Source organism: Bufo gargarizans, chromosome 7, assembly GCF_014858855.1.
Source record: "Bufo gargarizans isolate SCDJY-AF-19 chromosome 7, ASM1485885v1, whole genome shotgun sequence".
Lineage (NCBI taxonomy): Eukaryota > Metazoa > Chordata > Amphibia > Anura > Bufonidae > Bufo > Bufo gargarizans.
Window position 1 is genome coordinate 161,339,578 of NC_058086.1, and position 17,825 is coordinate 161,357,402.

Consider the following 17,825-nt stretch of genomic DNA (forward strand, 5'->3'; position numbering starts at 1 on the left):
TATGTGTTGCGCGACTTAGGCCCCTTTCACACGGGCGAGTATTCCGTGCGGATGCGATGCGTGAGTTGAACGCATTGCACCCGCACTGAATCCGGACCCATTCATTTCTATGGGGCTGTTCACATGAGCGGTGATTTTCACGCATCACTTATGCATTGCGTGAAAGTCGCAGCATGCTCTATTTTGTGCGTTTTTCACGTAACGCAGGCCCCATAGAAATGAATGGAGTTGCGTGAAAATCGCAAGCAAGTGCGGATGCGGTGCGATTTTCACGCACGGTTGCTAGGAGACGATCGGGATGGAGACCCGATCATTATTATTTTCGATTATAACATGGTTATAAGGGAAAATAATAACATTCTGAATACAGAATACATAGTACAATAGCGCTGGAGGGGTTAAAAAATAAAATTATAATTTAACTCACCTTAATCCACTTGATCGCGCAGCCCGGCATCTCTTCTGTGCTGTGTGGAGGAACAGGACCTGTGGTGACGTCACTCCGGTCATCACATGATCCATCACCATGGTAAAAGATCATGTGATGACCGGAGTGACGTCACCACAGGTCCTGTTCCTCCACACAGCTAAGATGAAGACAGAAGGAGATGCCGGCTTCGCGATCAAGTGGACTAAGGCGAGTTAAAAAAATTTATATTTTTTTTTAACCCCTCCAGCGCTATTGTACTATGCATTCTGTATTCAGAATGCTATTATTTTCCCTTTATAACCATGTTATAAGGGAAAATAATACAATCTACAGAACACCGATCCCAAGCCCGAACTTCTGTGAAGAAAGTCGCGCGTGTTCCCGCAACGCACCCGCACATTTTCCCGCAACGCCCGTGTGAAAGAGGCCTTATTGTCGTCGTGTAGCCCTATCCTTATGCCTCATTCACACGTCAGTGATTTCCATCAGTGATTGTGAGCCAAAACCAAGAGTGGAGCCTCCACAGAAATAAGGTATAATGGAAAGATCTGCACCTGTGTTTAGAGCCGTACCTGGTTTTTGCTCACAATCACTGAGGAAAATCACTGACCGAACACTGATGTGTGAATGAGGCTTAAGGCTTCTTTCACACAAGCGTTACAGATTCTCTCAGGGTCTGTTCAGGAAAAAACTGATGGTCCTGCACACAAGTTCAATCACTTTTGTCTGCAACTGCGTTTAGTTTTCTCAGCGCGGGTGCAATTAGTTTTTGATGCCTTTTTCACGTACATGAAAAAAAAACCTGAAGAATAACAATCTACATTTCCTAGCAACCATCAGTGAAAAACGCACGTCATCCGGATGCAATCTGTTTTTCACTGAAGTCTCATTTACTTCTATAGAACCAGAGCTGCGTGAAACACACACAATATAGAAAATGCGCTTTTTCCTGAACTCAGAAGAGATGTGTGAAAAACGTGTACATATGTGAAATGAATGGATCAGAGTTCAGTCCGGATGCTATGCGTTTGCTTCACGCCCGGACGGAAAACTTGTTCGTGTGAAAGAGGTCTTATATGTAGGACATGTTTTTGTTCTCATTGGGTGAGTGGGAGACTAAGAATATGCTTGGAGCTTTTGCAGTGCAGTGTTAAGGTAACCTGAGGCTGCTTTTATGCAGTCGTATGTACATATGCAGGAAACGGACAGGGAGAATTAATGACATATGTACTGAGCAGAATGAAAAGCCAGCCATAAATGGACTCAGGCAAGCGTACGTGTTTATTCAATAGGGGAGAGAACGAGAAGGCATTGCCAGGCACTTCTGATAGCAGCTTATCTCCTGGCAGGACTCAGGATGTTCAAATCCAATATGCTTGATCCTGGTCCCCCCCCCCCCAATATCTGCTATAAAAGAGTATAATCAAGAGCCTCCATACACATACATCTGTCAGATTCCATTAAAAGTTGTTCATACACATTCATGCGAATGAGCAATTCCACAAGCAACCATCTTAACCGCCTCCGGACCGCCATCTTAACCGCCTTCCGGAGGCGGCAGCGCTGCGCAGAGTCACGCATATACGCGTCATCTCGCAAGACGACGCGCTTAGCCGGCCCGCGCATGCGCATCGCGGGCCGGCAAAGGTTAGAGGGGGGGTCACGTCACCAGCCTGCCAGCCAATGATCGTTGCTGGCAGGCTGGCGATTTTTAAAAAAAACTAATCACAAGCCATCTAACACATCATATTCGTAAATATGATGTGTTAAATGGCTTCCCTGCTCCTCTGCTGGTCCTTTTCGTCGGTTGGTTCCAGCAGAGGAGCAGGCTTCACAGTGAGTAGCACCAAACACTACACATAGCCCCAGATCACCCCCCTGCACCCCAATTAACCCCTTGATCACCCCTTCTTGCCCCTGTCAATCACTAGTGAAAGTGAAAAATTTGATCAGTGTAAACTGTCACATTTTTTTTTCACTGGTATTGACTGTTAGGTTTTAGGGATAGTTTAGGCCCCTTGGTTAGGTAGTTTAGCGATTGGTTAGCGCCCAGCCCCCCGCACCGCAGTCACTTATTCGCTGATTAGCGTATCGCTAATCAGCTTTTGTACTTTTATAGTATCTGTAAGTGATCAAAACTGATCACAGTCAGATCTATAATTGTATTAGTGTCACCTTAGCTCGCCCTCCACCCAAAACACAGTGTTTGCCCGATCAGGCCTGATCGGTCGCCCACACGTGCGTTCACCCACGCCCGCCGCAGTGACAAAAAATTATTATTTTTTGATCACTGCACAATCACTTTACACACGCTGTGGCGATAAAAAAAATCAGTTTTGATATTTTTTATCAACCGCAGCGGCCTCCGGTACTTCGCTAGCCTCCCATTTGTAAGACAGGCTTGCTTTTTTTCTTGGGTAGTCTCAAGGAATACCCCTAAATTTAGTTGCCCAAATGTCAAACAGGGGGTATTCTTCTGAAGAGGCCTACAGGCTTCTGACCCAGGTCAGAATATGAACCTGTAGAAAGCAGTGGCTCTCTGACCCAAAGTTCGGACAAGGAGGTTGAGGTCCCTGATAGCACCAGGCGTACCCGGCCCCGTGTCGCTAGACCACAGGTTGCGCAGGATCCGCTTCAAGGGCAGCAGAGTGGGGCTGGTGCTGTCGGATTACGTGGTGAGGCATACACCAGCAGCGCAGCCCTCCCTGGACCTAGTACCAGCACAGCCGTACAACATGGTGAAGTGGCGAGCACCAGAAGGGCAGTTGAAGCTGGTACGGTGGCACGTGCATTAGTTACCCCATCGCAGCCACCGCACAGACAGGCCCGTAGACCCCCTAGAATCCCTGAGGTGCTGGCAAATCCCGATTGGCAGTCCCCAACTTCAGCCGCACCAGTAGTTCCCCCTTTCACCGCCCAGTCTGGAGTTCGGGTTGAGACAGCTCAGATCGGTTCGGCCCTGGGATTTTTTGAGCTGTTCTTGACTGCGGAGCTCTTGGACTTAGTTGTGGCAGAAACAAACCGGTATGCCACACAATTTATATCCGCCAACCCGGGAAGCTATTATGCCCAGCCTTTCCGGTGGAAACCAGTCCAAGTTTCCGAAATTAAAATTTTTCTGGGCCTTCTCCTCAACATGGGTCTAACCAAAAAGCATGAATTGCGGTCATATTGGTCCACGAACCCAATTCATCACATGCCCATGTTCTCTGCTGCTATGTCCAGGGCACGATTTGAGGCCATCCTGCGTTTCCTGCACTTTAGCGACAACACCACCTCCCGTCCCAGAGGCCACCCAGCTTTTGACCGTCTCCACAAAATTCGGCCCCTCATAGACCACTTCAACCAGAAATTTGCAGATTTGTATACCCGAGCAAAACATCTGCGTAGACGAGTCCCTAATACATTTTACCGGGCGCCTTGGCTTCAAACAATACATCCCAAGCAAGCGCGCCCGGTATGGGGTCAAATTGTATAAGCTCTCTGAAAGGGCCACAGGCTATACCCACAAATTTCGGATCTATGAGGGAAAAGATCAGACCCTGGAACCGGTCGGTTGCCCTAACTACCTGGGGAGCAGTGGGAAGACAGTCTGGGACTTGGTGTCACCCTTATTTGGCAAGGGGTACTATCTTTATGTGGACAATTTCTACACAAGTGTGGCCCTCTTCAGGCATTTGTTTCTAGAACAGATTGGCTGCTGTGGCACCGCGCGAACTAGTCGCGCGGGCTTCCCCCAATGGCTCGTTACCACCCGTCTTGCAAGTGGGGAGAGGGCTGCCTTGTGTAACGAAGAACTGCTTGCGGTGAAATGGAGAGACAAGCGTGACGTTTACATGCTCTCCTCCATTCACGCAGACACGACAATACAAATTGAGCGAGCAACCCGTGTCATTAAAAAAGCCCCTCTCAGTCCACGACTATAACCTTCACATGGGAGGGGTGGACTTCAATGACCAGATGTTGTCTCCGTATTTAGTTTCCCGACGCACCAGACGCTGGTATAAGAAGGTGTCTGTATATTTAATTTAATTGGCACTGTATAATAGTTTTGTTCTCTACAGTAAGGCTGGGAGAACAGGATCCTTCCTCAAATTTCAGGAAGAGATCATCGAGAACCTCCTGTACCCAGGAGGTTCCGTGGCCCCATCCACCAGTGTAGTTAGCCGTCTACACGAGCGACATTTCCCCAATGTCGTTGCTGGTAGCTCAACCCAACCGTCAACCCCGAAAAAGATGTCGTGTCTGTAGTAGGAGTGGAATAAGGCGTGACACCCGCTATTTCTGTCCTGACTGCCCTGACCACCCTGCCCTATGCTTTGGAGAGTGTTTCCGGAAGTACCACACACAGGTACACCTAGCATAGGGATTGCATCTCAGAGGACAGGCACACAGGGCTATTAGGGCCCATTCACACACAGCTGCTGCAAACCTCTCCTTTCACCTGGGACAAAGTGCATAATGTACTTTACCACATCTTTGGGCGATTTGCGCTTTGCACATTGTCCCATGGGGAAGGAGAGGTTTGTCCTATAAAAGGTAAAAAAAACAAAAAAAAAAACACCAGTAAGCAAAAAAGTTAACGTTCAGTTTCAAAAGTTTATATGTTCTGTTCAAAAGTTATTATAAAGTTAATAAAAAAAATTTGCGCTGCGGCCTGTTTTTTTTTTTCAACCTTCCAGGTGGACCAACCGATCGACTAGCTGCAGCACTGATGTGCATTCTGACAGAAGCATTGCGCTGCTGTCAGATTACACACAAGTCGGTGTATGCGGCGCTGCAAGACGAGATTTCTCCTCTGCAGTAAAAGATACGTTTGCCGAGGCATATGAGCTGAGGAGGTGGCGGTGTTCATATGCTTTGGCAAACACTTTGTATACAAAAAAATAAAATAAAAATCCCGGCAATGATTTATTCATCCACATCGATTGATGTGAATGGAGAAATCGGGTTTGCCAGGGCATACGAGCTAAGTGGGTATGGATGTTGGGCGGAGCTCCTATGTCCTGGCAGACGCCTTTCCCCTCCTTTTTTTTTTTGGCAGAGATTTTTTCATCCACATTGATCGATGTGAATGAAGAAATCTGTGCCGTTCATTTTTTTCTTTCAGCCCAGAGGCTAAACGGAAAAAAAAATCTCATTACCTGTATGCTCAAAATAAGGAGAATAGCAGAAACTCCTAATGCTGGCCATGCATGTAATGATTGCGGAAACCCTCAAATGCCAGGGCAGTACAAACACCCCACAAATGACCCCATTTTGGAAAGAAGACACCCCAAGGTATTCGCTGAGGGGCATATTGAGTCCATGAAAGATTGAAATTTTTGTCCCAAGTTAGCGGAAAGTGAGACTTTGTGAGAAAAAACAAAAAAATAAATCAATTTCCGCTAACTTATGCCCAAAAAAATAATAATTCTATGAACTCGCCAGGCCCCTCATTGAATACCTTGGGTGTCTTCTTTCCAAAATGGGGTCACATGTGGGGTATTTATACTGCCCTGGCTTTTTAGAGGCCCTAAAGCGTGAGAAGAAGTCTGGGATCCAAATGTCTAAAAATGCCCCCCTAAAAGGAATTTGGGCACCTTTGCGCATCTAGGCTGCAAAAAAGTGTCACACATGTGGTATCACCGTACTCAGGAGAAGTTGGGGAATGTGTTTTGGGGTGTCATTTTAAATATACCCATGCTGGGTGAGATAAATATCTTGGTCAAATGCCAACTTTGTATAAAAAAAATGGGAAATGTTGTCTTTTGCCAAGATATTTCTCTCACCCAGCATGGGTATATGTAAAATGACACCCCAAAACACATTCCCCAACTTCTCCTGAGTACGGCGATACCAGATGTGTGACACTTTTTTGCAGCCTAGGTGGGCAAAGGGGCTCACATTCCAAAGAGCACCTTTCGGATTTCACCGGTCATTTTTTACAGATTTTGATTTCAAACTTCTTCTCACGCATCTGGGCCCCTAAAATGCCAGGGCAGTATAACTACCCCACAAGTGACCCTATTTTGGAAAGAAGACACCCCAAGGTATTTTGTGATGGGCATAGTGAGTTCATGGAAGTTTTTATTTTTTGTCACAAGTTAGTGGAATATGAGACTTTGTAAGAAAAGAAAAAAAATTAAAAATCATCATTTTCCGCTAACTTGTGACAAAAAATAAAAAGTTCTATGAACTCACTATGCCCATCAGCGAATACCTTAGGGTGTCTACTTTCCGAAATGGGGTCATTTGTGGGGTGTTTGTACTGTCTGGGCATTGTAGAACCTCAGGAAACAGGACAGGTGCTCAGAAAGTCAGAGCTGCTTCAAAAAGCGGAAATTCACATTTTTGTACCATAGTTTGTAAACGCTATAACTTTCACCCAAACCATTTTTTTTTTTTTGCCCAAACATTTTTTTTTATCAAAGACATGTAGAACAATAAATTTAGCGAAAAATTTATATATGGATGTCCTTTTTTTGCCAAATTTTACAACTGAAAGTGAAAAATGTCATTTTTTTGCAACAAAATCGTTAAATTTCGATTAATAACAAAAAAAGTAAAAATGTCAGCAGCAATGAAATACCACCAAATGAAAGCTCTATTAGTGAGAAGAAAAGGAGGTAAAATTCATTTGGGTGGTAAGTTGCATGACCGAGCAATAAACGGTGAAAGTAGTGTAGTGCAGAAGTGTAAAAAGTGGCCTGGTCATTAAGGGGGTTTCAGCTAGGGGGGTTGGAGTGGTTAAGGGAACAATATGGGGCACATTTATTAAGACCAATGTTTTAGACGCCGGTCTTCATAAGCCCTATACCAGACGGTGGATCTACCAGAGCTATGAAGAGACACAGGCCACTACATAACTTCGGCGCATCCTCCGCTGCTTCTAAATGTAAGATAGCTTCTTAGCGGTCTTACATATGGACCATTTTCTACACCTAAAACAGGCGTAGAAAATGGTAAATGAGATGGGCCTGCCGGCTCGTCCCCTTCCTACCCACTTTTTTAGGGGAAAAGTTGCAGATTACGGCACAATACAGCTAATTTAGGCATTTATCTGTTTAATAAATGACCCCTTTAGAGTGTGGCACTCTCTTGGTGAAGAAAAGCCAGAGGTCAACAGACGTAAGATGATGTGAAAGGACAGCAAGAAACCAGAATGTGCTTATTAATAGAAATGACGATTTTATAGCTTGTAAAATATTTATTACCTAAAATGTACTCATAAATACAGAACAAACACTAAACATCTTTACTTGACCCAATTTTCTCATCTGGTGCAGATTTTAGCTTCAATTCGATGAGCTCTTCGACTCTGGCGAGGACACTTTCCATTAAATCAAATGTGAAAAGAGCTGACTGTAGAACCTAAAATGTCAGAAACGGTTAATGTTGTTTAGATAAGCGCAATGACATTACACAGGGATCTAGACCATACCGATCACTCAGAGGCCGAAGACATGGCTAATGCAGGGGAATAACATACCTGAAGCTGCATCTCAGGAGTCATGTCAGGCAGCTTATTGCCCCCAGCGGTTACCGTACAAAGTGGCTTCTCCGAGTGGGACCCTGGGAAAAAAAACATGCAGGATTAGTATCAAAGTCTGAATGTCAGAGGAGAAGACCTATTCTGCTCGCCAAGTGGGAACAGCGCATACAGAAGCCGATGCATTTTGTTCTGTTTTTGGAAAGCGCAGAATAAGTGACTCATTTCTCACCTTTCTTTTTCTCACTTGTACTTCGTATTTCTGCTTCGTAATGGGCTCTGGACATATTCAGTCCTGTATGGAGAGGCTTTAGAAAAGCTGGTTCAATTTTAGCAAGCTCTGACCATACTCCCGTCTGCAGAAAACAAAAAACTATTTTACACTGACTTTGGTGTCCCTTTTTTTTTTTATGTAAAAAATGAAAATCTGACATCATATAGTTCATTACAATACCTTTCTAACAAATCTAAAACCAGCCCTGTACCTCCCAAGGATCCAGAGATCCCCGTCCCTATTCATTGTTCCAATTACTCTGGTACATTTATATCAAGTTGGCAGCTCAGGGGGTGTTTCCTTTCTGCTGCAGCTCTCTCCCTATCACAGCTCAGGGAGAGTGTCCTTTGTACTACAGCCCGCTCCATATTACAACTCAGGAGGCAGTTGAAGGATCGAACTGAGCATTTGCGTCCGCTACGGCGAGGTGGACAGAGATATAAGAAAAATAACCAACAGGTGGTGCTATACAGATTATTAAATAACTCAGTGGCTATAGTAAAAAATAAATTATTGTACATACATTTATATTACTTGCAAAAGTATTCAAACCAAGGTGCAGGTTTTAAAGCTGCAGCATATTTTTGTACAACATCCACTTGTACGAGAAACTGCAGTGAAAGCCATAGTTTCCTATGTGAATTTCTTAGGGTGCCTTCACATATGACAAATATTGTCGCAGAAATATTCTGCACCTGAAAATCTGTTACATTCATTTGAATAGGGATGTTTTGGAGGTGATTTCTGCAAACCCCATTAAGGTGAATGGAACCGATTTTCACTTGTAGAAAATGGCTGTGCTTTAGGCATGCATCTGAAAAGATGCATCTGAATGTAGCTGTAATCTGACCATACCTGGGAAGGGCATCATAAGACATGTTACCAGAGCCATTGGGCCGCGGACAGTGGTCTCTATACTCAAGATGGTGGCAGAAGCTGGTTTATTCTTTTCTAAAGAAAATCCATCTGAAAGCTAAGGCAGAAATCCAAGGCTGGGCTGAGATTTCTGCTGCAGATTGCTAAACCATGTGTGTCCACCATCCCTGGTTTTCGCAGCAAGAAATGACTGATGACAAATTCCCCAACCCCCTCCCCCCATAGTGGATTTCAAATGAAATGAATGCATTGTGAAAGACACACAGATTTGGGCACAGAATCGATGTCAGAGATCAGTTGTGCACATATGTGAGAACACGGTTATAATGTGATTTAGGATTCGGGTGGTGGGAATGACTTCATGCATCTGCTGGAGTCTTTCACAGTTTGTAGTATTCTTCAGATAATGCATCTTCAGAAACCATGACCAAAGGAAGGAGAATTATGTCCAAAATTTTAAGTGGAACTTTAAGGTGCTATTGCACACCACTTTACACTTACTGTACATCCTACATGTCTAATAAAAACGGTGCAGTCATAGGAATGAATGGAGTCACAGTGCGACATGTTTGCTGAAGTCATGACATACAAATCTCAAACAAAATACAACCCTGCTGTATTTTCTGAGATTCACATGTCACAGCCAAGGAGCTAATCAAGCTGCGACCCTATTCATTCCGATGGCTGCCTTGCGATACTTGGGTGTGCAACACATGTCGTGCTCAAAAGTGCATGCAGCCGTACCCTTAGTCCATTAAATGTACAACATTAAGGCCTCATTTACATGACTATATTTTTGGTCCACATCTGATCCACATTTTTTGCGGACTGGATGCAGACTCATTCATTTTAATGGGGCCACAAAAAACGCGGACAGCACAACGTGTGCCGTCTACGTCCCTATGTCCATTCCATAGTTCAAAAAACAAAACAAAAGATAGAACATGTTCTATTTTGGGCCATTTTGCAGATAAGAATAGGCATTGTTACAATGGGTCCCAAAAAAAGAAAAAAAAAGGCACCATGGACATTATCTGTATTTTTGGGCGGATACGCACTTTGCGAACCACAATACATATGGTCATGTAAATGCACCCTTACATGTAGAGCTGCATTTAGCCATCTGCTAGTTTTCTCTTTGGCTCCATGAGCCTATATATCCATGCAACCCGAGGTTGATATCTGAATTGAATAAAAACATGTGACAAACCTAAAATAAACTTCATAATATACTGTCATTTTCTAAACTTCACAGATGGCCTGATTTCACCTGCACTAACATGGTCCCATGGAACATGGAAATTCAGAGCTTCTCCAGCGAGGTGCAATTCTCAGGGAGCTTCCTACCTGTGTGTCAGTGACGCATATGAAGGGGTCTGGCTCAGTTTGTCAGCCGCCTACTCTGTCCCAGATGTACAATTATCCCTGATTCCTTGATAAAACAAACAATGTATCGATCGGCGGTTGAAGTGGGTGTAGCGGTGCACGTGTCTCAGGGCCGGCGTCCCGTATAGATAAGGAGAAAAGAGACCAGCACTCGCTTGTCTAGATAATCTTGCTGTGATTTGTCACATTCCAGTGATGCGTTTCGGCATACAATCTGGCAGATTGTATGCCGAAACGCGTCACTGGAATGTGACAATAAATCAGAGCAAGATTATCTAAACAAGCGAGTGCTGGTCTCTTTTCCCCTTATCCTTGATAAAACAGTCACTATCGCACAGTATTTCTCTTGATAAGCCATGCATTATAAGGAGCGCCACACCGATGCTCTCAGCTATAAGTGTATATCAGACAAGGCAGACTTGTTACAGGAATTCCTCTGACTAAAGTCACTGTATACTTGAGAATAGGCTAGTTTCAGCAAGGCACATTCAAAAGACTTGATCAATCACAAAAACGTGTAAGGGGTAAGTATAACCTGTATGAAGTGCCCAGGCATTTTGGGGGGGCATTATAGGGTTTGGATAACACCTTTAAAGCAACAGATGAGGCTCAGATCCCTGCAAATTTCATTGACACCCTTAGACCAAGTTCACATGTTCCAGATTAGTAGCGGCGTAAAATCGCACCAAATCTGTACCACACTGGCAGATATTAACTCTAATGTAAAGCTTCTAATCCAGGACTTATCCACAAACAATCTGCAAAATATTGGGCATGCTGCATTAAGAAATATGCATCTAAAAAATCTGTAGCATGTAGATGGGGACTGGAAAATATTTCTACCATACTGACGAGGCTTAGCTGTGTGGAGTCCACAGCACAAGGCTGCAATGGGTGAACCTTAATATTTTCTACAGAATGGCCATGGGTGTGACCATTTCTTCATACTGACTATATCATCTCTAGTATGTGCCCATGACCAGTTATGCACTGCCAGTGGAAACACCCAAACACAACAAATTAGATTGTGGTTCCTTATTCCAGATTTACACATGGCCAGGCCTACCTCTTAACTAAATAACGAAATCCACAGACTTGCTCTCTGATGTGCAGCTCCATCACAGAGGCGCTTCCTGTCCCAGGTCTCTACACATCTGAACGGGGTCATGTGCAGCTACCTGACCCAGCAGTGATGTGCCGCTTGGCGATATGTCACTGCTGAGACCGGTAAGCTTGAGCAAATCGAGCTTCGGATCATAGATCTGAAGTTGATTAGTTCAAAAACTTCGGTGTTGTCCGTGCTTTTAATACTGATAACCTATCCTCAGAATAGGCCATCAATATCAGATCGGAAGGGGTGCCAGGTGTCGCTGCTTTGCCGTAGACAGCAGCGGTGAGCAGGAAGAGAGACGGCTTGTGCACACTGCGCGTGCCATCTCTTCATGCAGCTGATCGGCGGGGGGTGCCGGATCCCCGCCAATCTGATATTGATGACCTAGCCTGAGGATAGGTCATCAATATTAAAAGCTTGGACAACCCCTTTAATGCTGTACGGAGACAGGATTAACACCAACGTTTTTGAACAAATCAACTTCGGCTGGATTCGCTCAAGCCTAGAGGCCAGTTATTGTGTTTATTCTGGATTTGTACAGTCCTGGGACCAGGTGTATCAACGAGAGAAGCTTCTCCACTAGAACAGAGCGGTGGGCAGCAGGCATTTCCATTTTTTTGTTTTGGCAAGAAGCAGTACTAGCCAATTGTAAAAAGTTCTCTAAGACCACCAGCACACGAGAGTGGATGAACGCACATAAGATCAGAATTTCTGTGCGTTTCTTCATCATATCCGCACCAAAAGCCGTAATTGTATAATAGACGTTTTTGATGCGGTTTTGTGCAGATGCCACCTTTTATTGAAAAAGGGTGCAATCTGCAGCCAAAACCGCAAACCTAATTGACAAGTTGCGGATCTGGAAATCAGCAAGGCGGGTCAATTTCCACACAGAATAAGGCCGAATGCACACGGCCGTGTTCCGCGGCCGAGAGCGGTCCCTGGTATGCCGGGCTGGATTCCTGTTCAGAGCAGGAGCGGACGGCGTCATTGGTTGCTATGACGCCGTGCACGTCATGCCGCCGCTGCACTACAGTAATACATTCGTATAGTGTATTACTGTAGTGCAGCGGCGACATGAAGCACACGGCTGTGTGCATTCGGCCTAAATCCGCCAAGTGGATTTGTGTAATCTCATACTTTGCTGCCACTGTACTATACGCTGAAAAAAAACGCACGTATTCCGCAACGTGTGCAGGTGGCCTAAATCTGTAATATCTTATTCAAATTGTTTCAATAGGGTGCAAGAGATTTCTAATTCCACAGGCTTTCTTTTTCTATATACACACACATAAGGAGGAACATTCCATGGAGATTGGACATTAATAAAGATGTATCTCTAAGGAGCCTGGAGGAAAAGTAGAGCATGTCATCCTCTGCAGTGGTCTGTCTTCATTAGAGCCGGTGTGTGCACGGATGCTCTAGTGAGCTCTGAGTATCCATCTACACTCTGCTCCTGCCATATACACACAGTGGGGGGTGTAGATCAAAAGTGAGCATGGGTGCAAGCTTGAAGACTTTGACAAGTCACAGCAGGTTTCTGTTAGTGCCAGGTACTTTTTATTTATTTTTTTGGAGATCTATGAACTCAAAATAACCCACAAGATACTTACTTCATTGTCACTGTCTTTAATAACCAGGTACCTCAGAAGGTTTAGTGAAGCCATTATTCTGGGGAGAAAACAGATATAGACTTAGACTGTGACACGTAAAAGCATTTATGGGCAAATAAATAAAAATGACTTTTTGCGTTTTTCTTTTCTTTGATGTCCGACAAAGTTTTCAAAAAATAAACAGTCTATGCAGTGGCCTGGGTGTCATCAATATTCTGCAATGTAAGGTAGAGCAAGGGGAGAGTGGTGTGCACCCAAGTCGTGTCAGAAAACATTAAATAAATAAATTAAAAAAAAAGGAATAAATTGGACAACAAATGTCCTATATTGATCACCTATACTCGGGATAAGTAATAAATATCAGATTGGCAGGGCCATCATTCTAGGAAACCAGACAACCCCTTTAAAGAGCCTCTGCCAGTACGATCAGACTGCCCGGTAGGGTTGATCATGCTGACAAATAATACCTTTCTTCTGTCTGCATGTTAAACAGCTGCAGAGATATGTGTTTTTATTCATATGCAAATGAGCACATTGGAGCACCAGGAAGCCATACTTCATCCTTGGAGCACTGCTTTTGTGATGCCCCTGTACTCCCACCTCCTCTTGATGGGCAGGGCTAGACATTAAACATGGTGTGGGCAGAAGCAACCATGCTACTTATATCTGATACTGAGCCCTTGCTCAAACATTGCTTTTACACTAGGAAACAGATCCAGAACTAGATATAGGGAGTGTTATGTACGAGTATCAGGAGAGAACTAAAATTCATCTTAAAACTGGTACAACATGGTAGGACTATAGCCTGGAGGTAAGTGTTCTGCCTTTCATATAGAGGGTCTGGGGTTCAAATCCCAAGAGACTTGTAAACCTTTTCTTTAGTTAAATTTTGCTCATTTAACCCATAATAAAAGTTGAAATTAGAATCTTATATGTATGGTGAAATGGACTGATGTACTTGCTAGACTGTACGCAGTGTATATGATATCACGCTATGACACAGCTCTAGGATGATTTTTTACTTCTCTCCTCATACTCATACATAATATCCCCCCTATCTAGCTCTAGATCTGTTTCCTAGTGTAAAAGCAAAGTTTGAGCTCATACACATGAGAAGCACCACAGCAAACAAAGTATGAAAAAGGATTGCTCTGCACTGGGAACGCTGTATAAAAGGATTTTATTAAAACAATTAAAAGGTGGGGGTCCGCCGCAGAGACGTGTAGCTTTCTTTTTCTTTTATATGCTTTTTATTGTTTTAATAAAAACCCTTTTATACGGCGTTACCCGTGCAGAGCAATCTCGGTACTGTGGTACTTACTATTCCGGATTACTCTGGCTTTTCCCGACCATGGAACGCAATAGCCTGACTGGTCTCCTGGCCGGGAGACCCTCCACTCACTACTAGTATTGTGTATTGCTTTGCACAACCTCTCTCAGTAGGGTGGCCCAGCCCCTGACCCTCCTGCTACGTGTACTGTCCTCACACCAGTTGGTGCCTCCACTCTGTTTTGTAACACACATGAGAAGCGTGACTGTATCTGCTTCTTCTGCCCTCACCATGTTTGATGTCTACCCTGTCAATCAAGGGGAGGGCATGGCACGTTTCATTTATTTCTATAGGAGTTTTAGCAAAAAGCTTTGTCGTCTGTTTTCGGAACTTCTATATACGTGAATAGAGGAGAGCCGTGTATGCATCTCCATTCCTATCATGCAGGTAGTAACTACAATTATTATGAGACAGTATTGGAGAATATGAATTCCTGAACTCGGCTCATAAATTCATCACTGCACATTTCTCACCTATCAGAGGACTGAAGAAGATCTGTTTCTGCTCCTTCTGGAAGTGAAAGTGCCGAGTGCAGAAGCGGACTGAGTCGACTGCCTAGGAACCACCTGTTTTGGGAGTCTGTCTGATACATTTTCATCCAAAAAAGCGTAAAAACGTGATTATTTTATTTTAGATGATGCCATCCTCACTTCACAAGATCAGTAAGAGTAAAAACTCATGTAATTAACCATCCAAGCAACTCAGATGTGCTAGTTCTAAAGAAATTCAGAATAATTACAGAGAAATGTTTCATCAGTTATAAAACATATTTCAGTATCTTTAGTGAGGCATGCAGATTAGTGGACAGGCCCTGGAGCCTTTTATACTACAGGTATGATACATTATTTGTATATTAATACGTCTCGGGTTTTAATGACATGCATACTCGGACCACAGCGCAGTCAGATTCATCTCACCTTTAGAGCAAAGTCTATCTGATTCTTGATGTTGTGTATGATGTAACCCTCCACTCCGGAGTGACTGCTTATCTTCAACAGACATCTGAACAGAAAATAGCACATTATGAAGAGAATCAGCTCCGGACACAGTCTTCATGTATAACAAGCAATATGATAGTGGGTGGTTGATCATACTATGCTGCCTTAGCCCAACTGGCACAAAAAAATATTACCTTTTGGTTCATAGTAGCTATTAATGAATAAGAGTAGAGGGTCCAGTGCGTCCATGAGTGGAGTGCTCCCCAACCTCTCTGAGCAGTGACATATACCACTCGGTTATCTCCTATAGAGAATGAATGGAGCTGCAGTGTGCATGCACGACCTGCCACTCTATCAGGACGTTAGAACGGAACCCGCATTCTTGTGATCAGTGGGGGTCCCAGCGGCCAGACCCCCAGCAATCAGCTAGTTATTCCCTATCCTGTGGACAGGGAAATAACCTAAAACGTGTCGCAACCCCTTAAAGTCCAATAAGACATGAATACGGTTGGCCATCTGGCTATTAAGGGCAAACCATGGTTTTTTACACAAATCTCAGGTAAAGTAATTAAGCATACATGTATATGGACAAAAGTATTGGGACACCTACACATTAGACCTATAGGAGCTTTTAGGACATCCCATTCTGAATCCATAAGCATTAATATGGAGTTAGTTGCCATCCTCTGGGAAGGTTTTCTACATGGTTTTCAGAAGGTGTCCGTGGGAATTTTTGCACACTCATCCAGAAGAGCATTTGCGAGGTCAGACATTGATGCTGGATAAGACAGCCTGGCTCGTAATCTTCATTTTAGTTCAAACCAAAGGTGTTGGATGTGGATGAGGTCAGGGCTCTGTGTGGGTCAGTAGAGTTTTTCCACAGCAAACTCACCCAACCATGACTTTATGGACCTTGCTTTGTGGACTGGAGCAGAGTCATGCTTGAACAGAAAAGGGCCTTCCACAAACTGTTCCCACAAAATTGAAAGCATGGAATTATGCAAAATTAAGATTTCCCTTCACTGAAGCCAAGAGGTCTAGCCCCACCCCATCATGAAAAGCAACCATAGCATTATCCCTGTTCCACCAAACTTTACAGTTGGCACAATGCAGTCAGGCTGATAACGTTCTCCTGCCATTCACCAAATCCAGACTTGTCTATCAGACTGCCAGATAAGAAGCATGATCCATCATTCCACAGAACATTTCCACTGCTTCATGGTCAAGCGTGGCATGCTTCACTCAATCCGAAACTTGGCATTGTGCTTCGTGATGTTAGTCTTGCATGGAGCTTCTCAACCAAGGAAAACCATGCCATGTGCTCCCAGTGCACAGTTTTTGTGATGATGTTCACGGCAGAGAAGGTTTGGAGCTCTGCAGTCATTGAGTCAGCAGTAGGTTGGTGACTTATGTGCCTCAACACTCAGCGACCTTGCTCTGTAAACTTATGTGGTCTCCACTTCATGACTGAGTTGCTGTGGTTCCTACATGTTTCCACTTACCACACATGCAGTAATACCACTACATTCCATTGTGAAATATCTAGGAGGGAAAAAAATAATTCACAAACTGACTTGTTGCAGGGGTGGCATCCCATTACTGGACCACAATGTAACTGATGTATCTTTCACAAAAGGTTTGTAAAGGCAGACTGCATGGATAGAGGGCTGGATTTTATACATCTGTGGCAATGGGACCGAATCAAACCACTGAAGAGGTGTGTCCTAATACATTGTCCATTTAGCATACATCCACTTTAGAGAACCTCCAGAAAGATTTCCAGATGTGTGTGAATAAACATTGACAGGCTTTGGTATACTATGCATCATTTGAGTGAAGTTAGTGCTAACGACAAGAAATAACACGACAAGGCATAGGCGGTCAATAATTAATATACCCCATAGCTGGCGGTGGATCCGCCGAAATGTAGAGGCACCGGCCTCTACATAACTTCAGCAGATCCACCACCGCTTCTAAATGCAAGACAGCTTCCTAGCTGTTACATTTAGACCATTTTTTACACCTAAATCAGGAGTAGGAAATGATGAATGAGACGGACCTGCCAGCCTGTCCCTTTCCCCGCCCACTTTTTTAGACCTGGTGTGAGCCGGGAGAAGTCGCACATTGCGGTGCAACAGAACTTTGGGCCGCAATATGCGCCAGAAATACGGCTAACATAGGCGTATTTCAGGGTTAGTAAATGACCCCTATAGTTTTTATAGGAGTTGGTCTATGTTCTTACCTGAACAACTTGTATTTTCCTTCTACACAAAACTTGTCAATCACTAACTGTAGCATTGCCAGACTCTTCTTTCTCTATAAAAGCGAGATTCACCAGAGAGATAATGACTCCGTAATCTTACAATGCAGTCGTTTTAGCGATTCCATAAGTCAGCAAG

At 44.0% G+C, this 17,825-nt stretch overlaps 1 protein-coding gene across 1 annotated transcript in view; it reads right to left on the bottom strand.

Annotated features, from left to right (window-relative positions):
• Positions 1 to 7,606: 7,606 nt before the first annotated feature.
• Positions 7,607 to 17,825, bottom strand: part of GLMN (glomulin, FKBP associated protein) — a 45,993-nt gene continuing 35,774 nt past the window's right edge. Inside the window, exons 13-19 of the mRNA XM_044301730.1 lie at positions 17,669 to 17,742; positions 15,406 to 15,490; positions 14,962 to 15,071; positions 13,159 to 13,216; positions 8,134 to 8,257; positions 7,902 to 7,984; positions 7,607 to 7,783 (exon numbers count right to left, since the gene is read on the bottom strand). Of these exons, the coding sequence (XP_044157665.1) occupies positions 7,658 to 7,783; positions 7,902 to 7,984; positions 8,134 to 8,257; positions 13,159 to 13,216; positions 14,962 to 15,071; positions 15,406 to 15,490; positions 17,669 to 17,742 (660 nt within the window). The 3' untranslated portion in view covers positions 7,607 to 7,657. The remainder of the gene's footprint in view (positions 7,784 to 7,901; positions 7,985 to 8,133; positions 8,258 to 13,158; positions 13,217 to 14,961; positions 15,072 to 15,405; positions 15,491 to 17,668; positions 17,743 to 17,825) is intronic.